At 48.5% G+C, this 27,830-nt stretch overlaps 1 protein-coding gene and 1 long non-coding RNA gene across 10 annotated transcripts in view; both read left to right on the forward strand.

Moving 5' to 3' along the window:
• Positions 1-27,830, forward strand: part of SRGAP2 (SLIT-ROBO Rho GTPase activating protein 2) — a 227,132-nt gene that overhangs the window by 177,620 nt on the left and 21,682 nt on the right. For all 9 annotated transcript variants that reach the window (XM_029935602.1, XM_029935600.1, XM_029935605.1 and 6 more), the window contains exons 11-17: positions 3,547-3,631; positions 6,414-6,441; positions 8,104-8,128; positions 13,803-13,863; positions 19,894-19,971; positions 20,854-20,988; positions 22,985-23,090. In XM_029935602.1, coding sequence (XP_029791462.1) covers positions 3,547-3,631; positions 6,414-6,441; positions 8,104-8,128; positions 13,803-13,863; positions 19,894-19,971; positions 20,854-20,988; positions 22,985-23,090 — 518 coding nt within the window. The remainder of the gene's footprint in view (positions 1-3,546; positions 3,632-6,413; positions 6,442-8,103; positions 8,129-13,802; positions 13,864-19,893; positions 19,972-20,853; positions 20,989-22,984; positions 23,091-27,830) is intronic.
• LOC115288351 lies at positions 8,155-8,820 on the forward strand. The gene is made up of 2 exons (XR_003906957.1): positions 8,155-8,457; positions 8,581-8,820. It is a non-coding gene; the product is annotated as an uncharacterized LOC115288351 (long non-coding RNA).

Below are 27,830 nucleotides of genomic sequence, written 5' to 3' on the forward strand. Positions count from 1 at the left end.
TGCCTGTCAGGAAGGGAGGGCTCTGAAAGAAAACTGTTACATTATTACTGTTAAGTAAATAAGACTCATTACTGACCAATAATAACCAGTTAGGAATTATTAAGAAATAAATTAATGAGATCGTAAAAACGGAATTGAAGGCTCACAGAGGCAAACAAAACCAAATGACCCAATAGATTGTTTGCCTCCCTTCCTACTTTTTGAAGAAATTCTTAGTTTTTATAATATTGAGTGTAAAATTTGGAGGGAGGGTAACGGCTCTAGTCAGACTTGATTTCGTGATGATCTAGAAGAGAACCCTGCCCTTTCTCTTCTCTGCCATCAATGAAAATTCGAGGTTAGTGACTTTACTTTCGGATATTTGGGGAGGGGAGCAAGGTGCAGAGAAAGGAGTGAAAGAAATGAGTTACCTCTATTGGAACATACTTTAAGTAAGGAAAGTGACCCTTATTCACCAAGGAAGGGATTTTGAGATAACACATAACAGTTCTTTTCATGGCCTCTGGGTCTCCAGAATTCATCAAAAAGCCACTTACTCCTGGGACAACTGGGTGGCTCAGTCGGTTAAGCATCTGACTCTCAGTTTCAGCTCAGGTCATGATCTCATGGTTTCATGAGTTCAAGCCCCGAGTTGGGCTCTGTGCTGACAATGCAGAGCCTACTTGGGATTCTCTCTCTTCTCCCTCTCTCTCTGCCCCTCCCCCATTCCCACTGTCTCTGTCTCTCTCTAAATAAATAAATAAGCTTAAAAAAAAAAAGGCCCTTATGCCTTCCTTACCTTCAGCTGCCTTGGCCTCTTTCTCTGTGTGTCCAGTCAGCAACTGAAGACTTCTGTCAGCAAGGCCAGATTATTTCTCCCAACTTCTGTCTCATTCAGACGAGTGCTAACTAACCATGAGGGACAGGGAGGTGACAAATCGCGTGCCTGTGAACTCTAGGATGACTTTCCCCTGCCATACCCGGCTTACCCAGATGGAAAACTTCCAACCGTTGTTTCCACTACTGGGATGCGGGCCAACCTCGACATAGTTTTTGATCCTGCAGGATCTCATAGAACCTGAGAAGGTAATCCATCATACATCTTTATCAGATTGTTATTTGTTTTAATGGTTCACCAAGTGACAGCCAGAGTTACTTGCAGACGGTGACATGAATGAGAAAATGAATTCTGGAGTCACAAGTAGAAATATGAGTGAGAGGAAGGAATTTGCATCCATCTCCTTTGAGACTTTTGGCTGCTTTCTGAGCAGTCTGGTCTGGTTTTAAGGGTTACAATTTCTTGGTGAATTTCTTTCCTCATTAGGAAACCTTGAGAGCCTTCTGGGATAACCTTCCAGAGAGGGGCCTTTGAGGGTTCAGATGTTAGCAGTGCATGTTTTCTGCAGGTTCTTCCCCTCTGGGCCCTGCGGTCCTGTTCCCGGCCCCACAGTTAGGTGCTGCTTGGGGATTCGGGTATCACCCAGGGAAGACTGACAGCAGGTGAGCTGGCAGCTGGAACAGATGGAAAGGCGAAGGTGATAAGGGAGCCTGTTCTCGGGCACATGTTCTCGTGCAAAGGCACAAAGGAGCTGAGGAAACAGGCCGGGAGTGAAGCAACAGCAATGATTTGGTACAGGGTTTGCTGTTGTTTGTTTTCTACTTTGTTTAGAGAGGAGGGGCACAGCGGGGGGCTTGGATTGTGACCACTGAGGACGGCTCTGGCAGAGGGGAGTGAGACTCTTCATTTCTTTACTGCTTCAAGCATTTATTGAGTGTCTCTGGTCTGCTGGGTGCAGGAGTAAGCATCAGGGATGCAAAGAATAATGACACAGAGCCCAGGGAACGGGAAGTCTGGGAAGAAAGTCGCGTGAGTGACAAGCGCCCTGGGCCAGGGCTGGGTGAGAGTTGCAAAGGCACATGCAGGGGCATGGCGGGGGGCCAGGATGTGCATCCCAGAGAAAACATGTTTTTTCCCTTTGTTTCTACATGAGAAAGAGAGACAGAAGAAATGCACACTTTTGGTTAAAAGTTGACACTACAGAAAGGTACAGAATAAAAGTAACTCACATTTTTTTTCACCTTTTTTTTTCCTGTCTTCATCCTGAGTGGTAATAGCCATAAAATCAGAGGCTTGATGTAGAATTATACTTTTTGCTTAATACATTGAAAGGACAGACGTATTAACGATTTAATACACTCTGTCATGTATCACCAATGAGTCACTCAGGGATCTTACCCGGGAAACACGGCCGTCTCGCCTCTAAGTGTAGACGTGGCAGATGACCCCTGACCTCAGAGACAACTGAGGCAAACAACGGTCCCCATGCGTGGCTGCAGGGTAGAGTAGAAAAACGTGTTAGGACTCCACTTCCGGGCTGGCACTGACCTGCAGTTCAGAACCCCTTGCCCACCATCAGCTCATCTGAAACAAGGGAAGAGTGATGTCTTCTCCAGTGTGCTCTACAGAGTTCCTGGGTGCGTCAGCGGAGAGAGGAAGTGCTCACAGGCTCTGAAAACCTTTGAATTGCTCCACATCTATAAAGAATTAATACCACGAAGTTTTGCTCTGCTTCTCCGTATGCTGTGCACCCTACTGGATGGAGCGTGCCTTCCTGATGGTGGAGCACACACCCCGAATTGTCGCACTCCATATGTCTGGACACGGGCTCCACCCACCACTCACTCACAGTTTGACCTTGAGCAGCCTGTTTAATCTCTCACCAAATCTTGGGGCCCTCATCCGTAAAATGGGGACAGTGATAATCATAGCTCATAGTATTGTTTGGAAGATTTGATGAATTGTCCAGGGAAATAGAGTCTCTCCCCGAGCAGACAAGGGTGGAAAGAGGTCAAATCAGAAACTCCAGCACAGCAATTGCATTTTTTGACTGTTAGAGCAGAGGGGAGTGCATTTCCATAACCTCGTGTGTGTTTGGAAGTACGGCTATGTGTATGTACCATTGTGGGGGGGGCAGTATAGCCCCTCTCTCTAAAAGCTCAGAAACCCCAAGCTCTTCACAAAGACTCCATGCAGAATAGAGGAGGAAAGGGCTTAAGGAACAGCTCAGACAAAAGATGCTCTGCCTGCTGGCTTGGGGCTTAGGCAGGGACTGAGCCTGCCCTTGGCATTGCTCCTGGTGTGTTGGAATGCACTCCGGGAGGGGCCCGGGTGGGGCCGATGTCAGTGCAGGTGACGAGTGGCAGGTGTATGTCCTCACACCAAGAGGATGTGGGCTCAGTGCGTCTACCCACCCCACCCCCACCTCGTGTTCTTCAGTGGAACTGAAAGAGATGGATGAGGGGCTCTGAGAGACCGTTTCCTACACTAGCCAATGTGGAGCTGGCTCCCAGGAGAGCACAGACCGGGATACCCAGCCAGCATGGAAATCAGTAGCTGTCCAGATGCTCAGGGCCTTAGAGAAATAAAAAAGGAACCTAGTAGAAACTGGGTCAGGAACCAAATGCCCTCTTATAGAAAGGGAATTGTACAGCTGAGCATCTGGGTGTTCTTTTTTTTTCCCCCCCAATCTTCAGGAGTCTGATTGCTTTTCTCCTCCTCCCTTACAGAAAATGAAGGAGTACCTGGAAGGCAGGAACCTCATCACCAAGCTCCAAGCCAAGCATGACCTTCTCCAGAAAACCCTGGGAGAAAGTGAGTATAGGAATTCTGCTGGAGGTTTGGCAATTGGGGGGGCAGGCCAAGCCCCGAGCTGTTCGGCTGAGCCTCCCCAATAAGCACTGTGGGCCTGATCTTGTTATATGAATGCATTTCTTTTCCTCGCCTATTCGCTGTGAGGCACCCGGCCCCACATGACTGCCTGAGTAATGGGAGAAGGCCAGTGCTTAATGAAGCACTAATGTGCATCATCTATTTGTTTAAATGGAGTGTGCCTGCCCTCCACCCTGTCCCCCTTCTCCGCCACGGCTGGGGGAAAGGGCTGATGGGTTACTTGCTCTCCAGACGCTTTGTTGAAACTCTCAGCCTCTCTGTAGCAGGACCGAGGCTGTGGCAGGAACGCAGGGACAGGGAGAGGAGAACGCATCTGCTCTGAGGAGAGGAGAGGCTTCTCAAAGGCAGGAGGGACCCACAGACTGCTGCTTTCTGTAGCGTCAGGTCAGAGCATCGGTTTCCTTCTGCTTTGGAGGGTCCTGGTGCAAAGTGGCAGCCCTCTCTGCCTCCGCCATGCAGAGGCCGTGGTACCGAATGGCCTATCTCACCCGTGAATCAAGTATGATTTTAACCAGACCCTGGAAAGTAGCAAAGCAAAGAACCAGACTGGCACTCTGGACTTTGTCTCCTCAGCTGTCAAACAGAAGGCGAAGGTTGAAAGAGAAGCTTCCCTGGGGTTTTGGGCGCCCTGCCCGGGTCCTGCCTAGCTCTCAGCATCCTGTGATTAATGGGATTCCCAGGTTGGGGATGCCTCTGAATGCCCGGTCCCCACCCCTCCCTGCCCTGCTCATCTCGTCCCTTAAAATGGGACCAGGAAGCTACAGGCAGTATGTGGTAAGACCAGTGAAAGGCAAAACTGCACAGAGGTTTAACATTTTAAAACAAACTCTTGAGCACTCTTCAGACAAATTGCAGTGTAGACAGGCATATGGTGCTCATTGACTCATCGGCCTCAGGAATCAGGCTACATTTTTCATACCAGAGCCTCCCACCCACCATTCTGGCCTTGTCCTCCCCCTGCACTGGCCGGTTCCCCCAGGTGATGAGTTCTTTTTATCTCTGTATCTTTGATCTTGTGATTGTAAAGCCATTTTCTTTTATGTAAAGAATGCCTGTTAGGTAACTTCTGTTCTCTTTCCTCCCTGCCACCCAAGGGACTCAGGCTGAAACAGGTTTGGGCACTGAGATCCCAGCTTTGCTTGTAGAAAATCGTTACTTTTGGGTTATCAGATTGCTTCGTAGGGAATCAGAGGAAAGAAAGCCCGGAACTATTTGAAGCAAATTATAACCATGATTTCCTTTTTGCTAAAATAATCCAAACATAGCCCATAAATGAAATGGGGAGCAGGACCTTGGAAGTGTGTGTGTGTGTGTGTGTGTGTGTGTGTGTGTGTGTGAAAGAGAGAGAAAGCGTGTGTGTGAATGGGTCTGCACACACAAACACGCACCAGATTTGCCAGTGTGGAGGGGCAGAGGTTGGTGACCATTCATTAGTGCTGCAAATTGCCTCCATCTAAAGATGACAAGTTCTATCAATAAGGAAAAAAATAGCTGCAGATCTTGCTGTGTGCAAGTCATCGTGTCCCTGCCTTCCGAATGTATTTGTCACCATAATGCAAGAGCCCCTTGTTCTTGTCACAGAGGGATAATTGATGTGTATGAATATTCCAGAATGGAAATGGGACAGATGTTGAAAATAATGGCTCAGAATAATATTTTTGCAGATGAAAGCGGAGCCTTTAGTAATGAGAGGCTGTTCAGGGTGGGGGAGGACAGTGCTCAGGATGAACTGAAGTGTAATCAACAATTAGCAACCTTTAAAGGCGAGAGGAAGCCCTGCCCTCCCCCAGTCCTTGGAGCTGTTTCTCCAGGAGCGCGGATCACGACCTCTTCCCCAGCCCAGCACCTGCTGGGGTGTCCCTGCTCTAGCGAGCGCACTTCTAATACAGACCACACTCGGTTGACTGTAGATCCAAAGACAGCAAGTAGATTACATCATGGCCCATGTACACAAGCACATGTATTTTTTAAAATTAGAATTCTTTTCATGATCTTTAAGATATTCATTTTTTAAAGCAGGCTGTGACCCATTAAACACGATATTAGGGCCTGCTGTTGGATTGAGAACCGCAGTTTGACAGCAATTAAATCTCATTTCCCCTTGCCACCCCAGCCCAACCTAAGAGAATTTCATATGGATCTAAACCTAGCACGTCCTTATCTTCTCCCTCCTCCCCCTCAAACAATTCTTCCTTCCTTCTTCCCTTGCCGCCCTCACCACGCACTCGTGTGTGTGTGTGTGTGTGTGTGTGTGTGTGTGTGTGTGTGTGTGTTCCTGTGCTCATTACTCAGGAGCAAGCAAGCCCTCCCTCCCGCCTCCCACACCCACCTACACACTCCAAAGAGAAGCTGGATTTCACCTCTGGGAAGGCTTCTAGTAATTTGTTCTCTAAAATAGGATCCGCCTTGCTATTGTCCCCTACAGCCACCCCTGTTTTTGCTTGGGGAAGCAGGGTCAGCGCCCCCTAGGCTATAGGGACATACTAACAGCCCTGGGAATAAGCATTAGAAACAGCACTTGCCCAGGAAGAGGCTCTGGGCGTTTCTCTTCTTGTTCTGCCTGGAGGGCCAGTCACGAATCGAAGAGATGCTGGCGGCTCTCTGGGAGGCCAGGCAGGGCATTTCAGGTGACTCCTGGCAGCAAGTCTTCCTCTCTGGCCCCTTCTGCTTCAACATGAGCTTTTTGCCTTTGTCTTTCCAACAGGTCAGCGGACAGACTGCAGTCTGGCCAGGTAGGTGTGGCCTGGGACAACCCTGGGAAGGGACGAAGAGAGGCCCGTGGGGGTAGAGCAGTCCCAGCCCAGCTCTGAGAAAGAGCCCGGGAGTTCAAGCGTGAAGGCTTTGGATGCCTTTGCAAAGGAGGGGACCAGGGCGAGGGTTGCTTCCTTCCCTTTGCCTTGCTGACCCCATCTGGCCTCAAGTGGAAATGGGGTCTGCTGTGACCGGGAGAGAGCTGAGCGGAATGGAATAAAGGGAGTTATCATTTGCTGAAGAGACGCCCCAAGCCACTGCTTTTGCAAGGAAAAGGAAGTGTTCGGCTCTGACGGATCCTGGTAACCTAACCTTAGCTGCTGGACTTCAGCATGTGGTTTGGGGGAAGTCTCCGACCCAGAGAAGGAAGATCAGGAGATAGCATTTGATCTGAGATTTTAGGCATGGAAAAGATGACAGCCCCTAATTAGTGACTGTTGCTGGATAATGAAATACTACATTGCGCCGGCTTGCCAAACAGCATTGGTAGGAATCCTTGCCTGTTGTACAAGTATGCAACCCTCCCAATCTGTCCCCACCTTCCCCTCCCTCCCTGACCCCAGCCAAATATTTTCCCTCCCAGTCATGTAGCTGCTATGAGAAAACTCGTGAGCTGGCGGGGAGCGAGCGGCCGCCAGCCAGCAGTTCTCAGATGCCTAAAAATGTGCTGATTTAACCAGGGAAAGAGCTTTAATGGGCTGGACTCCTCAGAGACCCTGGGTTAGCCCATTATATCAACCACTTCTATCTGCCAACACACACACAATAATCATGAGGCCATTTACAATTACAGGCTCATTATTTAGAAATAGCTTCATTTGGCTTTCATTGTTTTGTGGATTACAGTAAAGATCCCATTAATATACCAGTCTTGTTGACTGGAGGGAACCAGGATCATGGAATTTCATGGAATATAGCTTCTTGGTGATAGAGTCTTAATGTAAGTTCACCTGAAGTCCCATGTCTGTATGGAAAACTGTATGGGAGTGAAAAAACACTGACTTCAATTCCCTTAGGCTGTGTGACCTTGGGCTGCTCTCTTCTCTCCTTCCAAGTCCAGTTCCCTCATCTCTAAGACAAGAAAGAGCAGTCCACTAAACACAAGGAGTTCTAGTGTTCCGGAGAGGTCCCTCGAGGTGGCCTGGTGGGAGGGGCAGAGGGAGCCACCAGCCAGGCTCCGGGCTCTACTTCCCTTCACTTGGGACAGGGCAGTGCTGTTCTCCGTGCTGGGGGGTTCTGTCTGAGTCTGATTCCCTTGGAGGAGAGTTTGAAAGTCATTCACCTGAAGGATCGCCAAGGTTCCTTCCAGTCCGGTCGCTCTGTCTTTGAAACTTCAGCAAAATTGCTCCCTAAGGATTTCCAAGAGAATGAAAACTGGCTTCCGTTGGTGTTTACGAGTCTCTCCTTGCAGACAGAGGGATCATCTTATTATCTAACCCAAGTATATGTGATTCCCTCCTCTTCTAGTTTTGAATGTGGAAGATAGTAAGTGCAGAGATCCCCAGGGTCCTGGGACTGGGACTGAGCTGAGCAATGTGACTTGCTTCATGAACTAATGCACAGATTGTTTTTAATCCCATTGTCTCTTTTTTTTCACCCGTTGCTGGTTCGGGTCCTCTCTGATTTGGTGGGGTCAACCACAGGCGTAGCTCAACCGTGAGGAAGCAGGTAAGGGCCCAGCAAGAGCCAGTCTGGTCGGGTAAGAAGGTGATTATGTTCCATAGACATTTCTGGAAGCCTGCTGTGGGCAGGACAGACACTTTCCTGACTTCCTGCCTACCTTTGGAACGTACCATTCAGTCACAGTGCGTTTACCATTATGGCAGCTTCGTTGCCTTAGCAATGCCGCCTCGGCCATGGCCTTTCTGACGTGTTCCTCCCCTCTCTAGCCGTGCACCCTCTTCCTTGCTAGAGACGTGGTTTGACTGTGGCAGATTGTGCCAGAACTGCCCGCGGTGTCACTTCTCTAGGAAACCGCGGAAGAGGCCTCACGCTTTGTACGTAAGATCCACACGAGAGCCACTCACAGCCTCTCCTCACCTCGAGCGGACGCTCTTGCTTTAAGTGTGCAGGTTTTTGTTTGTTTCTGGCGGTGTGGTCATCCTCGATGTATTTTGTAGACATGCTAAACGTGCAAAGAAGAGTCTGAGCTGAGATGACCGGGAAATGGATGTTCCTCTCTGTGCTGGTTCGCAGGACTTCCAGCGTCGTATGAAAGCCTGACGCTGCGCAGCCAGCTCGCATGACCCGTGTCAGGGCAGGATCGTGGAAGGCAGGAGCTGGGTGATGCACATCAGAGGATAATCTAAACAGCACTGTGCTTATGTAAAAAAAAAAAAAAATTAATTGAAGTTGTTTTTCCAGTGGCAAATGTGACTTCCTGATTATATTTTATGGCAGATACTAAAATGATTTTGTGTCCCCTGAGCTCACACCAGCTATGTGGCAGGCAGTTCACAGGGAGGAGGTGGGGAGAGTTCCGAAATGTCTTTGTGTCAACTCGGGGGAAAAACTGATCCAGGCTTTGAAAAATCATTTTGGGTAATTCACAGCGGCTGTGGCCACAGGGAGACGACCGAATGGAGAGGGCACATGACTCCTGTTGTGTCAGCGGCCCCAGCAGGGTCTCAGCCCATCTGACGGCTTCGGCCCACCGGGCAGTGCAGTGGGGACACTCGGCCGACACAGCTCTCACTTGTCTTAGCTTTGCTGTCACTATTTCTTTTTCCCTGTCTCTGCTTTGGATCTCATTATAGGGAGACCACCATCAGATATAATTATACATTTTTTAATTTATAAAAATTTCATTGCAACTCTCCTTCCTCCGGCTGCACTATTTCTTTCTTCTGCCCCTTTTCCCATAATGTCATTTAAACCTAGAGAGGATTGGAGTGCCTCCCAGGAAGAATCTATTGCATTTAAAATTAATAGGAGGATATCTTAAAGAGGGAGCCAGCTGTTTTCCCTTCGACACTAAGACCAGAGTTGAACTTCACATTTGTTCCTTTCAGTTCCTGGGCTGAAACCGGACCGCCTGCACTCTGGCCGCGGGAGTGCGGGGGACCACGGTGTGGGGGGCAGTGGGCAGCCCTGGCTGGGCTCACCGGGCAGAGGGGAGCCGCACCCATCTGGTTTGCATCCTGCCGCGTCTAAACAGGTGCAGGCAAAGCATATTGCCTGGTGCGACATTTGTGTAAGAACCCATGATGCACCCAAAACCCCAGTCAAATAAAGACCTTGTTTTCCTTCTGCTGCCCCGGTTTCTCTCCAGCAGCTCAGATCTAATGGTGGGTCCGTGAAGAGTTTTTCCTACAATAGGCAGGCAGGGAAATAGTAACTAGGAAGATGAGTAGTCTTGTGTAAGGAAATAAATAATTGGTTCTTTACAACAAATCACCAAAACAAGAGGAAGAATCTGGTAGCTTTTGTTTTTGAGGATCCCTAATGGGTTCCAGTCACTTTTGACCTTAGCAAAGACTAGGTTCAAACCATCCAGGCTTTTCTGCCTCAACTGCCGCTTCTCAGCTTTTTCTGCTACCCTCAAGCCCAGCATTTCTCTTTCCCATTGTTTCTGACTCCTCTTTGCTTGTCTGTCTTTCTCCATGCCTCTAATGAAGGCACACTCCCAAGGCTTGGTCTTCCTTGACTTCTTTTTGTATTCCTTCCCTTCTTGCCTTAGTCCCTTAGATGAACCTTCCTCTCCTTCCCCAAGTGCCTATTGCTCTGAGTCTTTGGATATAATCTCGAGCTGATTGGCTGGGTATCTGCTTGAGAGTTGAGATGGCAGCTCCTCCCCCCCACCCCCGGCCCCCACTGGCCTCCCCTCCTCCCTCCCATGGTCTGACTTCCTTAGCACATTCCCCAACTTCTCTACTTCCCATGATGGGAGCTTCCATTCTTCAAAGTCCTGAGACCCCAAATATCTTTGATGCCTCTTTCTTTCCCATCACCCACATCTAATCAGTTATGTAGACTTGTATTTTCTCCCTTGGTAAAAATGGAAATCTAACAATGTAACAGATCAGTACCCAGCAAAAATCCAAACTCTCTTGCTCATGAGAAATTATGCCAAACAATGGCATGTTTAGGTGCTCTCTGGCCACCTTCCTGATTGTTTTCTCCTGCCAGTCACAGGACCCCTGCTTTACCATCCTCTCCAAATTGTGCCTGTTACCTTTCTCCCTCCACCTTTGGCTTACAGGTTCCTTAATCTGATCAAATGGAGATTTGGCCCAATTGTCCTTAAAGCCCCCTCCCCACCCTAAGATTATACCATCAAAAATATTGTGAACTAAAGAACTGAATAGACATCGATTCTAACATTGTAGGAGGGAAGGAGAGGGGAGGAAAGGGAGAGATGGACGCAGCATAAGAACACACATGGACACTGCATGGTCAGCTGCTGGTAAAATCAGTGGTGAAGTGAGGGTCTTTGGAGCCGCACAGTAGCCCACAGGCACATCCTGGGGGAATGAGTTCACTCAGAGCTCAGAAACATTACAAGGAGAAGGGAGGGCAGTAGGCGCATCTGAGGTCTTCATGACATGGTCCAATTTTTGCTCCCACTAGACTCTGTCTTAGGCTCCCCCGGTCAGTGGGGCCCAGGTAAATGCCATTCTGCGGTAGGACAGGTCATCTCTGGCCCACTCTTGCCCACCACAAATAATCCCTCTGGGCTGTTTCCGATGTACCCCAATAACCACGGACATGCAGGTCTGAGGTCTTCCTTTCTGCAGCCCTGCATGCTTCCCTTTAACTACCACTGATAGTCCATTTCCTGCAAGTCTAGGCAGAACTTTGCATTCACATAACTTGTTGAAGCCAGTAATCTGTGAGCTTCCCAACCTACCTCTCTCTGGGTCTTTAAATTTAAACCTAGGGCCAGAAAAACTTCATAAACCCTCATATTACTAACTTCATTATCACTGCTACCACTCTTTGTAACTTCCAAAAAATGGTGGTTTTGGTTTTTTTATAGTGGAACCTAGTCTCTTCATTAGAGTGTAGAAGTATAGACCCAGATTCTTCCTCTAAGATCTCCCCAGGCTGACTGGCAACAAGAGGGCAGACACTGGCTACTATAGGTGGAAAGCTGGAGGAAGCAGATGGGTTCAGGGCTCATGAAGATGAGCCTTTGGGTCTGAGACTTTCCAGACTCCAGCTCTACGTTGGCGCACCCCAACTCCCTGTGGCGACATCCTGCCTTCCCAGTGAGCTCGGGAGCGAGAGTCCATGCCAGCTCTTCTTACAGCCTAACTTCCTCACGAGATCCAGCTGCTTCCCTAATGGTGGCCACACCCCAGGGCCCCAGCTGAAAATTCAGGGATGTAGGCAAACCTGTGAATGGGGCAGAAGCCACAGGACCCATCCCACTTGAGAAGCAATCTCTGTCCTCAACTACTTATTTTATTTTGTTTCATTTTTAAGATTTTGTTTTTGGGGAGCACTTGGGTGGCTCAGTCGGTTAAGTGTCCGACTTCGGCTCAGGTCATGATCTCACGGTTTGTGAGTTCGAGCCCCACATCAGGCTCTGTGCTGACAGCTCAAAGCCTAGAGTCTATCTCAGATTCTGTGTCTCCCTCTCTCTCTCTGCCTCTCTCTCTCTCAGAAATAAATAAACATTTAAAATTTTTGTTTAGAAATATTTTATTTTTTATGTAATCTCTGCATCCAACCTGGGTCTCAAACCCACAGCCCCAAGATCAAGAGTCACACTCTCTACCAACTGAGCCAGCCAGGCACCCCTGTCCTGAGCTTCTGTAGCCCTTTCCAGCTAGGTTTAGGGCCCTTTGCCTGATCCCTTTCTTCTCTGTAGCTGAATGACTGTGTATTTAGCTGCATTATAAAACCCTGCTGCTTTTCAGTAATGCTTGGCATGCATACGCGGCAGCTAGCATGCACATTGGGTGGCAGTGAGGTGTTCAGTCTTGGAAGGAAACTGCTTGGGTTTGGATCCCGGCCCTGCCACTTACTGCCTGTGTCACTGTGAGCAGCTATTTCACCTGGCTAAGCCTTCATCTCCTCACTTGTCAAATGAGGATGATAATAAGGATACACACCCCATAGGGTTGTTATAGGGACCAGTCCGTCTAAAGCACCTAGGACATGACCCACCACCTGTCTAAATTCTCAGTAAATGGTAAGCTCCAGTGTTCATGGGGCAGTAGGAGATGTGATTCTTCTCACCTATTTTCTCCCCAATTTGTAGGCATCAAGTTGAGACCCAGAGAAGTTAATACATGGCAGTGATGTGTAGCAAAATGGCAGAGCAAAGACTGATATCCGGGAGGCCTGCTTCTTAGTTTGGTTCCCGTTCGTTTCCACCATTTCTAAGAGTTGGGTTTTTCTTTCCTGCCTTTTATGCCAAGTAAACCCCCTTTCTGTTGCTCCCATTGGCTCATCAGTTGATACCTTCAACTGATATTAATTGAGCACCTACTATGTGAGAACATCATGGCCAGCCCTGGAGATCCAAGAATTGACAGGATCTGCCTAGTGGAGCATGAGTTATAGTGGTGACAAATGCAAACGAGATATTCACAATAAGGGTTGTGAGAGCTAAGCACAAGGTGCCAAGACCCTCTAGCCAGGGGCCCTGATCTCATCTGGGGAGGCTGGAGAAGCATTCCTAAGACAGTGATACTTGCACTGAGACCCTAAAGAGTGGGATCCCAGGGTGAGGAGACCATTCCAGAAGCAGGAGCAAGCAGCTCGTGCAAAGCCATGGACAGAGAACTTCTCTAAGGAATGGAAAGTTAGGCGGTGTGGCTGAAACAGAGACTGGAGGAAAAGCAGAAAGGAGATGAAGCTGGAGGCAAAGGCGGGACCCTGGACACGCAGGGCTGTGTAAAGGAGCCTTCAGGCCAACCAAAGAGGTTGGCCTGGAAAGTGAACGGTGAGGCGTGCACTTTGAGATCACACGGCCACTATATTAAGGAAGGACAACATGGTCTGGAGATGGCAAGGGCGGGAACTGAGATAATGGCGTAAGGACTGAGTAGAGATGGAGTAGAGGTGGCAGGAGAGATGGAGAGAGGTAAATGGATTTGAGAGATGTTTAGGAGGCCGACTTGACAGAACGTATTGGCAGATTGATCGGACGGCTGAGGGTGGAAGCTGGTTTGGGAAGAGGATGAGGACGTGCTGAGTTTAAGGCATCCGCGTGGCACTCCACGGAGGCGGCTGTACGTGCGCTCTGGAGCTTGGAGGGGGCCAGATGCTTCTCTGAGGACCGGCCACCGAGCCAGCTGAGGCAAGCTCTGCACAGTCTGGCCCGTTTTCTCTGACTCTGGGCTATGCCTGTTTAAAGATTCTAATGCTGTTTTTCTCTTCGGCCTTTCAGGATTCCAGCCAGGCGATTCCTCTGGTGGTAGAAAGCTGTATCCGGTTTATCAGCAGACACGGTAAGGAGGGGTAAAGCCTTGCCCATATTTGTGCAAAGTTGGGAAGAGCTTGTAGAGTAAGAGCAGAGACGAACTTTGCATCCTGACCTTCTCAGAAACGGAATAAAATCTTACTTGTTCGAGTGATATTTGCTACCTTGGAATGGCCACACCTAGATACTGAGAGAAAGACAGCATATGCTTTGACCCACAAGGCAGGTTTTAAATCACAGCTGTGATGTGAGTAAGTGCAGTTGGGATGGTGTGGTGACAGTTTCACCATTACTCACTGTCTTCACACGTGACAGTATCTCCTGCCGCACTCCCTGAAGCCTTCCGTCACCCTGACTTTCTGCATCAGACTCCTTTGAAAACAACTCCTTTTGTGATGTTGCACTGATTCCTGATAATACTTAGGTTCTGATTCTGGTGTGGTCTCGCTGGATACGTCACCTGGGGCTCCATTAGTCACCAGTCTAACGTTGTAGGCAACCTTTGGGAGGCTTCGGGGGCTGGCTCCTTCTCGGCCTGAGTCAGATCACGCTGTCTGCTGCGTGGATGAAGCTGGGTCTCATAAACTCCGTCCCTCGTCAGCTCCCAGGCTGGCTGCACAGAGTCGGGTGGAGGTGAATTGCCCTCGAACCAAGCTTCTAAGTGTAAGAGTATTTAGAAAGCAGTCTGAGCTAAGGCTGTGGAGATTTCTAGGAACACAACATCAGACATTGTTTTTAGAGGCTGTCTTATCTAGTTAGAGGAAAAGGGGCAGAATGACCTTCTTGCAGCTAAGGAGGGAGGTAGGTGATTGCTGGTCTCAGTGCTGAGGTAGCCAATTTCCCTCCCTCTCTTCCAGTAAGCTGGGACCTTGCTTGCGTTCGTTTTTGGAATAGTAATTATCTTAGCATGCTTACAACTTACCCAGTTCAGATCAGCTACAATTTTTTCGTCCTGTCTCTATTTACTTGAAGTAACAACATTGTGTATCAACAGCGAACAAATATTTATCAAGCCCCTGATCCGTGCTGGGCACCATGCATTGTGAACTAGGAAAACAAAACCAGGGACAATGTACTTCTCCTGTCTTTACTTGGTTTTATGATGCAGTTGGAAGAAAATAAATAAGCAGTTGAAAAGCTAAATCAAAGGAGATAAGCTCTAGCAATTCAGAGTAGCAGTAGAAGAAACTTCACAAGATAGTAATGATTAATGATAGTAATTGGCAAAGATAAGTCCAAACTGAGTTCAGGGGAGGAAAAATTATTTGTGTCTAAAGGACAATAGGAGGAAGAGAGTCTGCACTGTTATTGCTTCATCCATGCATTCCATTCAGTCGTTCAACAAATAGAGAGAGAGAAAGAGAGAGCTTGTTTATTGTGTGCCAAGGAAAAGTTCCTGCCTTCATGAGCTGTATATCCTGCGAAGGGACAGATAAATAAATGATTGGCTGATAAGTTAATAGATAAACGGTCACATACAGTGTGTCTCCTGAAGGTGAGTGTCATGAAGAAAAGCAAGGTGAAAAGATGAGGAATGGAGAGGGGACACCATGCTGGGTGGGTTGTTCAGAGAAAGGCCTTCAGCCCCCCTAAGAAGGTGACATTTGGGTGGAATCCTGGAAGGAAGTGAAGAAGAGAGCCACGTGGCGTCTGGGAAGAGTATTGCAGAGAGAGATCCATGGCTTACGCAGAGGCCAGCATGCAGGAGGCCGGTGTGGCTGGAACAGAGAGAGGGAAGAGAAGTGGGGCAGGAGATTAAGCCAGAAGCCAGACTCAGGGCTTCGTCACCTAAGGGAGGTATTCGGGTTATATTCTGAGTGAGGTGGGAAGCCACTGGAGAAGCTTGAACAGAGAGAGCTTTTTTTTTTTTTAAGAGTTTTTAAGAGAGAGAGCACAAGCCTGGAAGGAACAGAGAGAGAGAGGGGGACAGAAGATCTGAAGTGGGCTCTGTACTGACAGCAGTGAGCTCAATGCCCGGCTCAGACTCAAGGGCTGTGAGATCATGACCTGAGCCAAAATCGGACGCTCAATTGACTGAGCCACCCAGGATCCCTGGACAGAGAGAGAGTTTTAAAAAGAGTCACTCTATAGAGACAGTCCATGGGAGGAAGGAGCTGCCCCAGGAAGACACGACGGTGGCCAGGCCCAGAGTGGGAGTTGTGGGGAGCAGAGGAGGACGTGGTTCCAGATACTATGACTCAAATGTAGCTATCCCTGTCCCTGTACATGCATGGTGCACGTGGGGACATTTCCACAGTGGGGCTCTGCGGAAACAGGTGTGCTCACATAGTGCTGGTCGGATTGCAAACTGGCACAGACCTTCTGGAGGGGGACTGGGCGTGTCTAACAGGGCTGCATATGCATGAATCTTCTGACCCAGCAGCCCTGTGGGAATTCACCTTGAAGAGACACCTCCAACAAAATAAAGACACATATGCCCAAGGTTATGGGTTGCAGCCTCATTTGTAAAAATATTAGAAACAACCCAAATGCCCTCACACAGAAGAGTGGTTGAATCAAGTATGGTGTATCTGAATGCTAGGCAGTTACAAAACAGGAAGGAGCATGGTCTCCACGAAATGACATGGAAAGATTTCTAGAACATGTTGTCAAGGGAAAAAAGCACAGTACAAAAGAGTATCAATAACATGCTGCCTTTTTTGTACAAAGAAGACGATATAAGAAGGTATATGCATCTTCTTACTCGGCAAGAAGAAATACAGGAAGGATGAACCCAGAAACTAATAATTGATTATATAGAGGGTACGGGGTGGAAGAGCAATAAAAAGTATAGGGGGTGGGAAATGGGAGGGAAGTGACATTTTCTCTGAATATTGCTTTTGTATCATTGTGGCTTTTAGAGCTACAGTAGTGTTTCCCATATTCAAAAGATAAATAAACAGATAAATAAAACAAGGATGTGGGTAAAACCCCAAGCGGAATACAAACAGTAATGAGTAAACCTAACTGCGTAACAAATGAATGAGGAAGAAAATAATCTAAGTAACTTTGGAAAACAGTATATATTTTTTAAATGTTTTTAACATTTATTCATTTTTGAGAGAGAGAAGACAGAGTGTAAGCAGGGGAGGGGCAGAAAGAGAGGGAGACACAGAATCTGAAGCAGGCTCCAGGCTCTGAGCTGTCAGCACAGATGTGGAGCTCAAACCCAGGAACTGTGAGATCATCACCTGAGCCAAAGTCAGACGTTTACCTGACTGAGCCACCCAGGCCCCCCTGAAAACGGTATTTTGATCCCGCACTGTTAAGTCCAAAGACAACAAGAACTGTAGACAAATACTACACAACTATTGGCAATTTTTTTTTTGAGAGGGCACAAGTGAGCGAGGGACAGAGAGACAGAGAGACAGAGAGAGAATCCCACGAGGGGCAGGGAAAAAGAGAGAGAAGGAGGGCTCGTGCTCACCCGAAGTGGGGCTCAAGCTCACCTGAGCAGAGCTCAAACTTAAGAACCATGAGATTGTGATCTGAACCAAAGTCAGATATGGGCTATCAATTCTGAAGCCATTTTATGTGTATTCCAAGACTGAACAAATAGATAAATATATCGTTGCTTTAAAGAGGGAAAAACAAACAAACAAAAACACCATAGTACATAGTAGTTCAAAAAACATTTGTTATGCTAAATTAAACTTTTTCCCCCAAACAGGGACTCAGGGTATTTCTGAACTCCCCATAAATCAGGGATAAAACTTCTGTGCGTGTGCATTTAGTGGAGATAGGATCTCTGACTCTTGTCAGTCCCAAAACGGTCTGTGACCCACCAACCGCTGGAATTTGTACATTCTTACTGACTTCGTGTTCCCTGGGAGGTAGATTTGTAGTTCCCATTGTATAGATGAGAAGGCTGAGGCGCATCTGTAACTAGTGGGTCAGGGTGATCCAGGAACGCTTAAAGGAGAGGGATTTGGGGAACGACAGAATCAGGAGGGCAAACCCCCACCGATCTTATGCACAAAGGAGCCAAGTAGCTGTTTCCGTACAGTAACTTAGCCTCGTCTGAGGGCTTGCATACCTTCATGTTTGTGCACCCTAAACACAAATGAAAAAGATCACCGAGGGGTCAGGTTAGTCCTACGAGGCCTTACCTGCCTTCTCATAAGAAGCCCACTGCTTTTCCCCTTTACTTCTGGAAACCAGCCATTTATCAGTGTCCCTACTTTCAGTGTCATTAGATTAGATACTCTGAAGATTCTGTCTGCTGAGCAAGAACACAGAGCGATCCTTCTAAGGCGTCGGTTCTCGAGGGGAGATGGAAACTAGACGGAAGGGGCTCTCTGTGTTTCAGGCCTGCTGCCTGACTTCCAGGAAACTCTCCTCTGATTTCCTCATGGCCTGGGCCCGTGGGCCACAGTGACTTTGTGCTGATGGTCTAATCTACTAAAAAGTACCGAAGTGATCCTCTCTCAGCAGATTCTTGGCTTCCCCTAGAACACTGAGTAGCTCTGGCCGCTGAGATGACATTTCCTTACAAAACCCATACTGGGTTTTTGACAAGTCACAGGGTATGTGACTGTTTCTATCAGAACACTTGCTGTTTACATTCTGTGTTTAAATGCCATTATTTGGCTGTTACATCCCATTGGTAACTAATATGGTGCTATTACATTGGTACTAATGGGGTTTTAACATTGTCTGCCGTTTCTCTGAGGAATATTCTGGAGATTCCCTTAGAGGAGCAAACAACTTAAGTCCTATTACAAGCCAGGTAATTAAATTCCCCCTGCTTGCTTCTTAATATTGCTTCAATTGGATTCGAGATTATAGTCCTGGCCTGTGTGATATACCGTCAAAGGTCTAGCTGATAGGATCCAGTCACCCCTTCCCAGAGAGGTAGCCCTGAAACAGTGGCAGTTCTACTCTTTTTCTCTTAAACAGAAATTTGTTGGAGATTTCCCTGACGTGTCAGCCTTTTTGATGAATCGTGCCATTACAGAGGAACTTGGACAAGATGCCCAAGACGGAGACACGGGGCTCCTGAGAAAGGCTGATGAGCCTCATGTGATTACAGATGCTAGTTGGGTCTGACCCCTGAGGCGAGCACTGAAGGCATGCTTCCTGGATCTCTTTCCACCTTTGCAGTCCCTTGTGTGGGACTGTGAGCCACATCCTTGTTCGGACTAATAATGGGCTCCTGCCCTCTCTGCGTTTCTCCTCTGGTCAGCCCCACAAGCCTGATTGCAACCAGAAGGTCTGCGTCGGCCTCCTGACTCTGGTTTTCACCACCTGTATACCCTAAGGGTGGCCATCACTCATCCCCTCCATCATCTAGAAAATGGGCTTGCTGGTGACCCCTACCTTAATGGCTATTGTGAGAATGCATTGATTTATTTCTGTGAAAGCATTTTTTAGCAGCCATCCCTGCACATGCATTATGATTGTCTTCAGTGATTGCTTCTACTCTAACAAAACCCAAGAGAACACAATTTTCATGCCCATTATCACACTGTCACACCTATGTACATTTGCCTTTGAGTCGAGCTGGGGTCAAGGACCAGCGGCCAACACAGTATCTGGCAGCACTGTGTTGACTGATCACTTGCCTCTTCCTTTCCTCTCTCTTTCCTGAATATTCAGAATACTGTGGCCTAGCAGAGCCAAACAGTATTGGAACAGCCAAAGCAGTAATTGTATCACAGGCCTTATGAAACTTCTCCAACCGTGTCTAGGGACTGCCTGCCCTACCCCCAGTGCCCATTCCTGCCAGGGGGTGATAAGAAGGTGCCAGAGGTCACTTCCTCACTTCGCAGATGGGAGCAGAGGGGCAGAGGCAGGGGGAGGAACCTGCTTCCTGGTCTCCCTCAGAATCAGAAATGGAGCCACGGCGTAGACATCTTTTGCTGTGTTTATGCCTCATATGTGCTCATTTTGGGGACTTCTCCTGCGTCCCTGCACATGCTTTCTCCTTTGGGCTGAAGGACAGAGACGCGGTGCTTAAATGCACACTGGCTGGAGGACACAGACATCCAACCAAGCGTGGAGCTGTGGCTGTGACTTTGTTTCTTCTCCTCCTTGACCACTTTTCCCTTCTTTCCAGGACTGCAGCATGAAGGAATCTTCCGGGTGTCGGGATCCCAGGTGGAAGTGAATGACATCAAAAATGCCTTTGAGAGAGGTAAGGAAGCAGGCTTGAAGGTAAGACCAGATGTCTGCCAGCCGCCTGGGGTATTGGCTCCTCCCTGTCTCCCCTGGGAGGCACCTGGGCGCTTCAGCCGGCACCTGCTGTCTCCGGTGGACAGTTTCCCCAGCACAGATAGGGAGATGCCAGGGCACATCCTGGCTTCCTCCTTGCCCACTCATCGTGCTTCTCGCCTGTGGATGATCCGCCGAAACCCAGGAAGTTAACTATGATATCTGGGCAGCTTATGGCTTCATCCAGAGCCCTTGGTGGCTGTTAATATCAAGGCTAATGCGCCTGTTCATCGTAGCCCATTTATTACTTGTGGGCTATTAAGGTAATGGGCAAGCTTTGGCAATTTCCGTCACTGTAATGGATATATATAGTTTCAATTTGAGGTTGGTCCTATCATTAAATCTAATTACATCTGATATGAAATTTTCCATAGGGAGCTCCAGCATGATTGTTCTCCCGTAAGTAGGTGTCCTTTGTTGCGAGCCAGGAGGAGTTAAGAGCGAGTCAGAGTGGCGGGCCACCTTGGCCTCAATTTCCTTCACTAGGGGCCTTGTTTCATGATTCTTGTGAGAGGCCCTGTTGCAGTATCCCATCCCAGCCCAGAGGGAATGTCCCTGAGCTAGTCTGGCACAAGCCAATTTATCCTAATGGCCCTCTTCTAGGCTTGGGGCCCCTAAGCCTAAGCAGTCTTTGCTTTATCTAGTCTCTGGTCCATCCTACTCATGGCCACCCTGCCAGGCAGAGAGCTGGTGGACTCTGATGGGGACTTGGAAAGTCATCCCTTCCCCACCACCTCTGCTTCATTCTATGGAGTTTTACCTCTCTCACTCTCTCTTTTCTTTTTGGGGGGCTGCTTATCCTCAGGAGAGGACCCCCTGGCTGGGGACCAGAATGACCATGACATGGACTCCATTGCTGGCGTCCTGAAGCTTTACTTCCGGGGGCTGGAACACCCTCTCTTCCCCAAGGACATCTTCCATGACCTGATGGCCTGTGTCAGTAAGTACATCCTGGCCTCAGACTGGCCTCCAGGCGAGAAAGAACACCTCATAGCAAAAGACAGGCAATTTCCATGGGATCTTTTTTCCCCCATAAACTTTTCAGTAATGTTTTTCTTTTTCCTTCCCCTCGGTAAAGTCTCTCCTCATTTGTAGTCCTTCACCCCCTGAGGAAGGAAGGATGAGTTTTCAGGAAGAGTCTAGGACAAGTCAGAACTCCTGACCTTTTCTTTCTGATTTACCTTAAACGCCTTGCTTTCCTAGGCTTTATCTTTCTTCAGTAAAATACATTTCTTTTTTTTTTTTTTTTTTTGAGAGAGAGGCAGAAAAGGCGAGCATGAGTGGGGGAGGGGCAGAGAGAGGGAGAGAGAGAATCCCAAACAGGCCCTGCTCTCTCGGCCTCAAGCCCACCTGACTCAGGGCTCGATTTCACAAACCGTGAGATCATAACCTGAGCCAAAATCAAGAGTCAGACGCTTAACAGACTGAGCCACCCAGGCCTCCCCAGTAAAATACATTTCTAATCATATGTAAGACCTGGTCATTTTCAGTTATTGGCAGCTCAGACGCTTACTGTCCATGCTTGTTATGATCCAAAGGGAGAAACATTTTCTGCTTGTTGCTTTAAACATGGCACTGTTAACCTGCTAGATGTGTGTGTTAATTAGTGTGTGTTCTTCTACGAATACAAGCCTTCTGCACATTTGAAAGTAACAATATGTTGTTTTCTTAAAAAGGGATATAGTCTCTACTTTAGCCTTCTTACAGCTTCTCTGCCTTTTACTCTCAAATTTGGGGCTTGGAAGAGCTGTTCTCACCGTTTAGTTTAGCTCATTTTCCTGTTTTGTTTTCCATGGAACATAATCAGTGGACACTTGGGTTCATACAGGTCATCTTGGAAGTAGATCCCAATGGGATGATGGCTCCAGAGGCTGGACAGGGCAGTGCCTCGGACATGGGGAAAAGAACCTTCTTCCTAGGTGTACCCAGGTCTTCATGGCCCCCAAGTTTTTAGTTTGACTCAGTGTATGCCCTGAACACTGTGCCTATCTGCTGTTTTGAGGACCTAGAACATTCAATAAGCTCTCTTGTTTTGTTGACCCACTACTTTGGGGAGTCCAGTGGAAATCAGTTCTGTTGGTGATTAAATATATGCATCCCTCCTGTCCTCACATCTTTCTCTAGAATTGGGCTTAGGTAAAACACTTGAGTGGACTGGGGCTACCAAGACAGTTCAAGATGCGTTGGCTGCCTGCTTCTTCCCTTGAGATGTTCTCCTAAACCCACTGCTTTCCACTTCTTTTTCACAGAAAGACGCTCACAGAAAATAACAATATGGGCATGTGGGGCACACTGTGCGAGTGAGGAGGCTGGCTTTGGACGGAGGCCACTAGCCCTGGGGCTTACCTGTTATTGATCTGTCCGCAGCACAAGAATCAGGAAGCTTCTCAGTCTTCTCCCCAGATAGCACTATTTATGCAGGCATCTACCATCTCCTGCCCCTGACCACATTCTGTTCAACCTCACTGCACATAAGGGAGGGGGAAGATAAGCCAGATCCGTCCAGAGGGGGAGGTGATACATATGTAGAGTGAGCAGGACAGGACCTGTGCAGCCTGTTTCTCTCCCCACATGTATATCCGCTGAGTCTGGAGGTCAAGCAATTAATCATAGTGAGTTCATGGACAGTCCTTGTCTGTGGTTCTAATAAGAAGGTAGTAGGTGCTCAGGGACCATCTCCAACCCCTTCAGTGCCCAAAGTGCATGTTCCTTAAGTCCTGTAACCAGTCAGTGTCTGGAGCCTAGAATGTACCCTATGGCAGCAGCCCAGCCCCAAGGGGCCCCAGGAATGGAACTCCTTACATAGCGCACCAGTGCTGTGTGGACTTGGCCTGGCCACTGTCTGTGCAGCACCTGCTGGTTGGAAGGGCCCTCTGACCATCATTCCTTGGGATCTCTGTTGCAATGGAAGGTGACACGTGGCTTTCTTCTTTCAGCAATGGACAGCCTGCAGGAGAGAGCTCTGCACATCCGGAAAGTCCTCCTGGCCCTGCCCAAAACCACTCTGATTATCATGAGATACCTCTTTGCCTTCCTCAATCAGTGAGTAGACTTCCCAGTGAGCAATTGGATCAGGCCTTGGCTTCAGCCCCTGGAAGCTTCCATGTAAAGCTATATCAGTTCATCCAGCCCAAGAGGTATTTACGGAGCACGTACAAGGTGCTAGGCACCATTGTAGGCTGTAAGAACATATTGTGAAATAAGAGACAAAAGCCCTGATGTCATTTAGCTCACATTCCAGGGCAGGAGACGGAGAGATAACAGAGATGTCAAGCCAGGGTAAGTGCTTAGAATTAAAATGAAGAAGCGCAGTTAAGAGCTAGAGTACGGGTCTGAATGGGGGTGAAAGAAGGTGAAAGAAGAGCTGCTGCAAAGGGGTGGTCAGCAAGGGTCTCTCTGAAGGAGAGGGTGGGAGAGTAGGAACCTATATGAAGTGAAGGGACCACAGGGATGTTCAAGGCCGCCAGGCCCTGAGAGTCATGGTAATAATGGGTTTGGCTTTGGGAAGCCCCTGGAAGGTGTTAAGCAGAAGAGCGATGAGATCTGATCTCTCTCTGTTTTTTAAGTCTGCCAACAGCTCTATGGAGAAGTTGCCATTGAGGTTATTGTGAGGTCTCGACCATGGGTGCTGGGTGCTTAGATAGGATGGGGGGGTCACGAGGGAGGGTGATGGTGTGGGTTAGGTTTGGGGTCTATTCAGAGCATAGCATTGATAGGACTTTCTGATGAGGAGGATGCAGAGTGTGAGGAAGGAGAAAATTCCAAATGTTTGGCAGGAGCCACAGGGAACTAGTGATCCATTTTGGAGTTGGGGAAGATGGAATCAAGACAAGGCACCCGCTGGGTCTTGTCAATCTGAGGTTCCTGTTAGGCCCCCAAGCGGAGATTTCCAAGTAGGCAACGAGCCTGGAGAATCAGACACTCAGGAGAAACCGAGTGCACCTAGAGTCTGCAGTCACTGTGTACTGCTGTTTTAGCTGGTTACTCAGGGCGTGAGTGTAGCTAGACGAGAGGTCTGAGGGCCAGAGGGGCCCTGCGTTTGGACGGGACATCGCTTCCTGTCCACGCTGTGTGGCCTTGCCGAGAGCCGGCAGAAGCAGATCGCAGGGACATGTGGTGCTCCCGCGTGGGCGCCCCTGTCTTCACACTGGTTTCTCCACAACCCAGAGCAAGGGCTATACGTGGGCAACGTGAGGGCCGGGTAAGGCCCACTGAAGTGTTTCCTTTCAGTCTACTGTGTCTTGAAAACATTGAAGCAGTTAAATATTAGGGGATTTTACCTAAAAATATCTAGATTTCCAGCTTCTCTTGAAAGCACTATTAGATCTGGTGATAATGGACCCGTACTCCGCAAGGCATCTGTGCCCAGTGGAGGAAGGGCAGCTGCCTGGGTGAGGCGGGCCCTCCAGATACCCCCTAATACTGATGCTGAATTCATTTGTCATCAGTCTTGCTTTATGCATTTTCCCTTAGTGCAATAACATTTCTCTAGACCTATGAGTCTATCAAAAGAGAAAACAAAAATTAGACCAAAGGGCTAGCGCCTTTTGTTTTTTATGTAGTTTTTAAAATTTTTTTTAAATGTTTATTCATTTTTGAGAGAGAGACAAAGTGCAAGTGGGAGACGGTCAGAGAGAGATGGAAACACAGAATTCGAAGCAGTTTCAGGCTCTGAGCTATCGGCACAGAGCCTGATGCAGGGCTCGAACTCACAAACCGTGAGATCATGACCTGAGCCAACATCAGATGCTCAACTGATTAAACCACCCAGGCGCCCCAGGGATAGTGTCTTTTAGCCCAAATTTCTTTCTCTTCATGGTCTGTTTGGTCTTTGCTTCAAAGCAAAACAAATTGAGTGACCATCTCCTGAGCTTTGGCTCCCTTGTAAGTTCATGGTCAGCCTGACCCTCTAGGGCATCTAGGTGAGCCCCCCGCCAGAGACCTTGATGAGCACCTGCACTGTCCGCCATCCTTGCTGCTGCTGGTGCAGAGAGACAGAAGGTCCCGGCTGTCTGGTCTGCCTTCACGTGGGTGTGTCTGCTCGTGCCATTAGCCACACCCTGACTCAGCACCACAACTGCCTGAGTTCAGAACCCCTCATGGCTCACGAAGGGTGCTCACGGGAGGTGCGTTTCAGGCTGGTGGAAACGGAAACTCTCTGATGACTATCGAGCCAGTCGGCCCCCCAGGGCCACCAGCCCTTCTCTCCCCTCATTGATGGATACCTGCCCCCAGAGTGAGCCTGGTCTGCTCCCCTAGAGCAAGGAGCGTGAGGGCAGTGGGGAGACTGTGTTGTGTAAGCACATTGGCCTCATCCTTTCCCCCACATCTTCCTGCTAAACGAAGATGGCGAGGGTTTCGCAGGAGCAAGGGAGCCGCAGAACATCACCGTCCAGAGCCAGAGACAGTGGCCACTATTGAGGGAAACATGGGAATTATTCCAATTCAAATGATTACCTTGGTTTTGCTTTTTTATCTGGTTAAAAAAAAGATGCATTTGGTCGTCAGAGTAGTTCATGGGAAAGATGCAGCATTAATAACCATGGTGTTTCCTAAAATAACAAACAGAATTCAGGACACAGGTGGTAGAGAAGACACCTTTGCGGGAAGATGGCAGTCCTAAGTGCACACTTGTCAACAGATGTGGCAACAGTGGAGACAAGTCACTCCTGAGGGAGACTGCACTGGCTCAGACTTTCAGGACTGCTCTCCTTTGTCGTTTTGCGGTCCTAGGACGTGTGTGGACTTTATTTCTGGCTATGGTCTTTCTCGTGGGGTGTACACATCCTCAATCTCAAGGAGCCAGAAAAACTAATATGTACATACATGTCTGTGGAACTCCCTACACAGTCACCGGTGCTGTGTGGACCTGACCTGGTTCCTTATCTACGTAGCTAGTGTCCTTCAGGGTGCCCAGTCCACTGCCTGAGCCTCGGGTACATGCCTGTCCTGCAGGCCTTGTTAACTATTACCATTATTCTTTCTAGAACCTGTATTAATTATCTTTGCTGTGGAACAAATCACCCTAAAACTTAGCCACTTGAAACACGAGGCATTCATTATTCTGTCACGGTTTCTGTGGGTTAGGAATCCAGGTGCAATGTGGCCGGAGACTCTGGCTCTAGGTCCTAGGACGTTGCAGTGAAGGTGGTGGGGGCAGAGCTGAAGTCTCTTCCGAAGGTTCCACCAGGGGAGGATCTGCTTCCAAGTTCACTTACGTGGTGGTGGCTGGATTCGGTTCCTTGCAGGTTGTTGGACGGAGGGCCTTCATTCCTGGCCGAGGCTTTCGTCAGTTCTTCACCATGTGGGCCTCACCATAGAGCTGCTCACAATATGGCAGCTGGCTTCCCTCCAAACAAGTTGAGAGAACACCCAAGACAGAAAGCACAGTCCTTAGTAACCTAATCTCAGAACTGACATCCCATGCCTTCTGCCATACTCCATTCACTAGAAATGAGTCACTATATCTAGCCCACACTCAAAGGGAGAAAATTACACCAGGGTGTGAATTCCAGTAGGCAGGGACCACGGGGTTCATTGTAGAGGCTGCCTCCTGCGGCCTGTACACTACCCAGAGTTTTTGCCCTCCACCAAAGTGTAGGTAACTCCCCCTCACTGCAGCTGACCCTGCTGCTTGCCTTTTGAAACCTGCTTTTTTCAGATGTCAAACAATATAGCCTTCTAGTTTCTTGCTAGACAAGTGAGGCTCTCGGGCCAGCTTCAGCGATATCGTTTGGGGAGATTGTCAGAAATGCAGAGTCTCAGCCCCTCCCCCTCAAAGACCTGTGAATCAGAATCTGTATTTTAACAAGGCCCCTGGTGAGTCATACGCACGTGAGAGTCCGAGAAGCCCTGTGCTGAGTCCTCAAACACTACTCCACCATCTGAAAGAGTGAATCAGTGGGTGCTTCTCTCCTGATTAAGGTGCCCCAGTGGCTCCACAAAAGCTGAGTCTTCCTCTAAATCTCATCCATCTCCAGGTGCCTCCTAGTTGGAAAGATTCTGTCTGGGTGAGGCGGGCCCTCACCAGGAGGGTTTTGGCTTCTACACGTAGACGGACAAGTAGAGTTGTGGTTGGGTTGTCTTCGGAGATCTGCAGCTCAGCTGTTCACATACTAACTTAGTCATTTGTTTCACACGTTTATTAGGCATCTACTGTGTGCCAGGCCCTGTTTTAGGTGCCGGCCATCTAAGAGTGCACCACCCAATCCAGGTGTCCCATGGAGTCCCTTGTGGAGTTTATGTTCTATTGAAAGAAGACAGACCAAACTAATAAGTATGCATATCACATGTCAGAGAATATGTGTTATAGAGAAAAATTAAGCAGGTAAGGCAAGTGGAGCATGCCAGGGGTCAGGGTAAGAATTTGCTCTTTAATACCCAGTGGTCAGCAGATGCTTCACTGAGCAGGTGACAGTGCACCATGGGGTAGGAGGACAACCTAGAGAAAATGGTGTCCCAGAAGCCACATAGAGAAGTATTTCGAAGAGAGTATGATAACAAAATTAAATGTGATGACAGGTCAGCTAAGAAAAGGACTAAGAATTAATTGCGTCAGGAGCAGGGAGAGCATTGGTGACCCTGAGGGTGTGGTGTGGATGGTGTGGAAGGGATCAAACCCTCCCAGTGTGGATTCAGGAGAGAAGAGTTGCTGCTGATGGGGAAAAGAAACGTGATAGATCCATATGGGGGGGTAGTGTTCAGCCATAAAAAGGAATGAGGCACTGAGGCATGTTACGGCGTGGTGCACCTTGGAAACATCACGCTGAACAGAAGAAGCCA

Source organism: Suricata suricatta, chromosome 3 (assembly GCF_006229205.1).
Source record: "Suricata suricatta isolate VVHF042 chromosome 3, meerkat_22Aug2017_6uvM2_HiC, whole genome shotgun sequence".
Lineage (NCBI taxonomy): Eukaryota > Metazoa > Chordata > Mammalia > Carnivora > Herpestidae > Suricata > Suricata suricatta.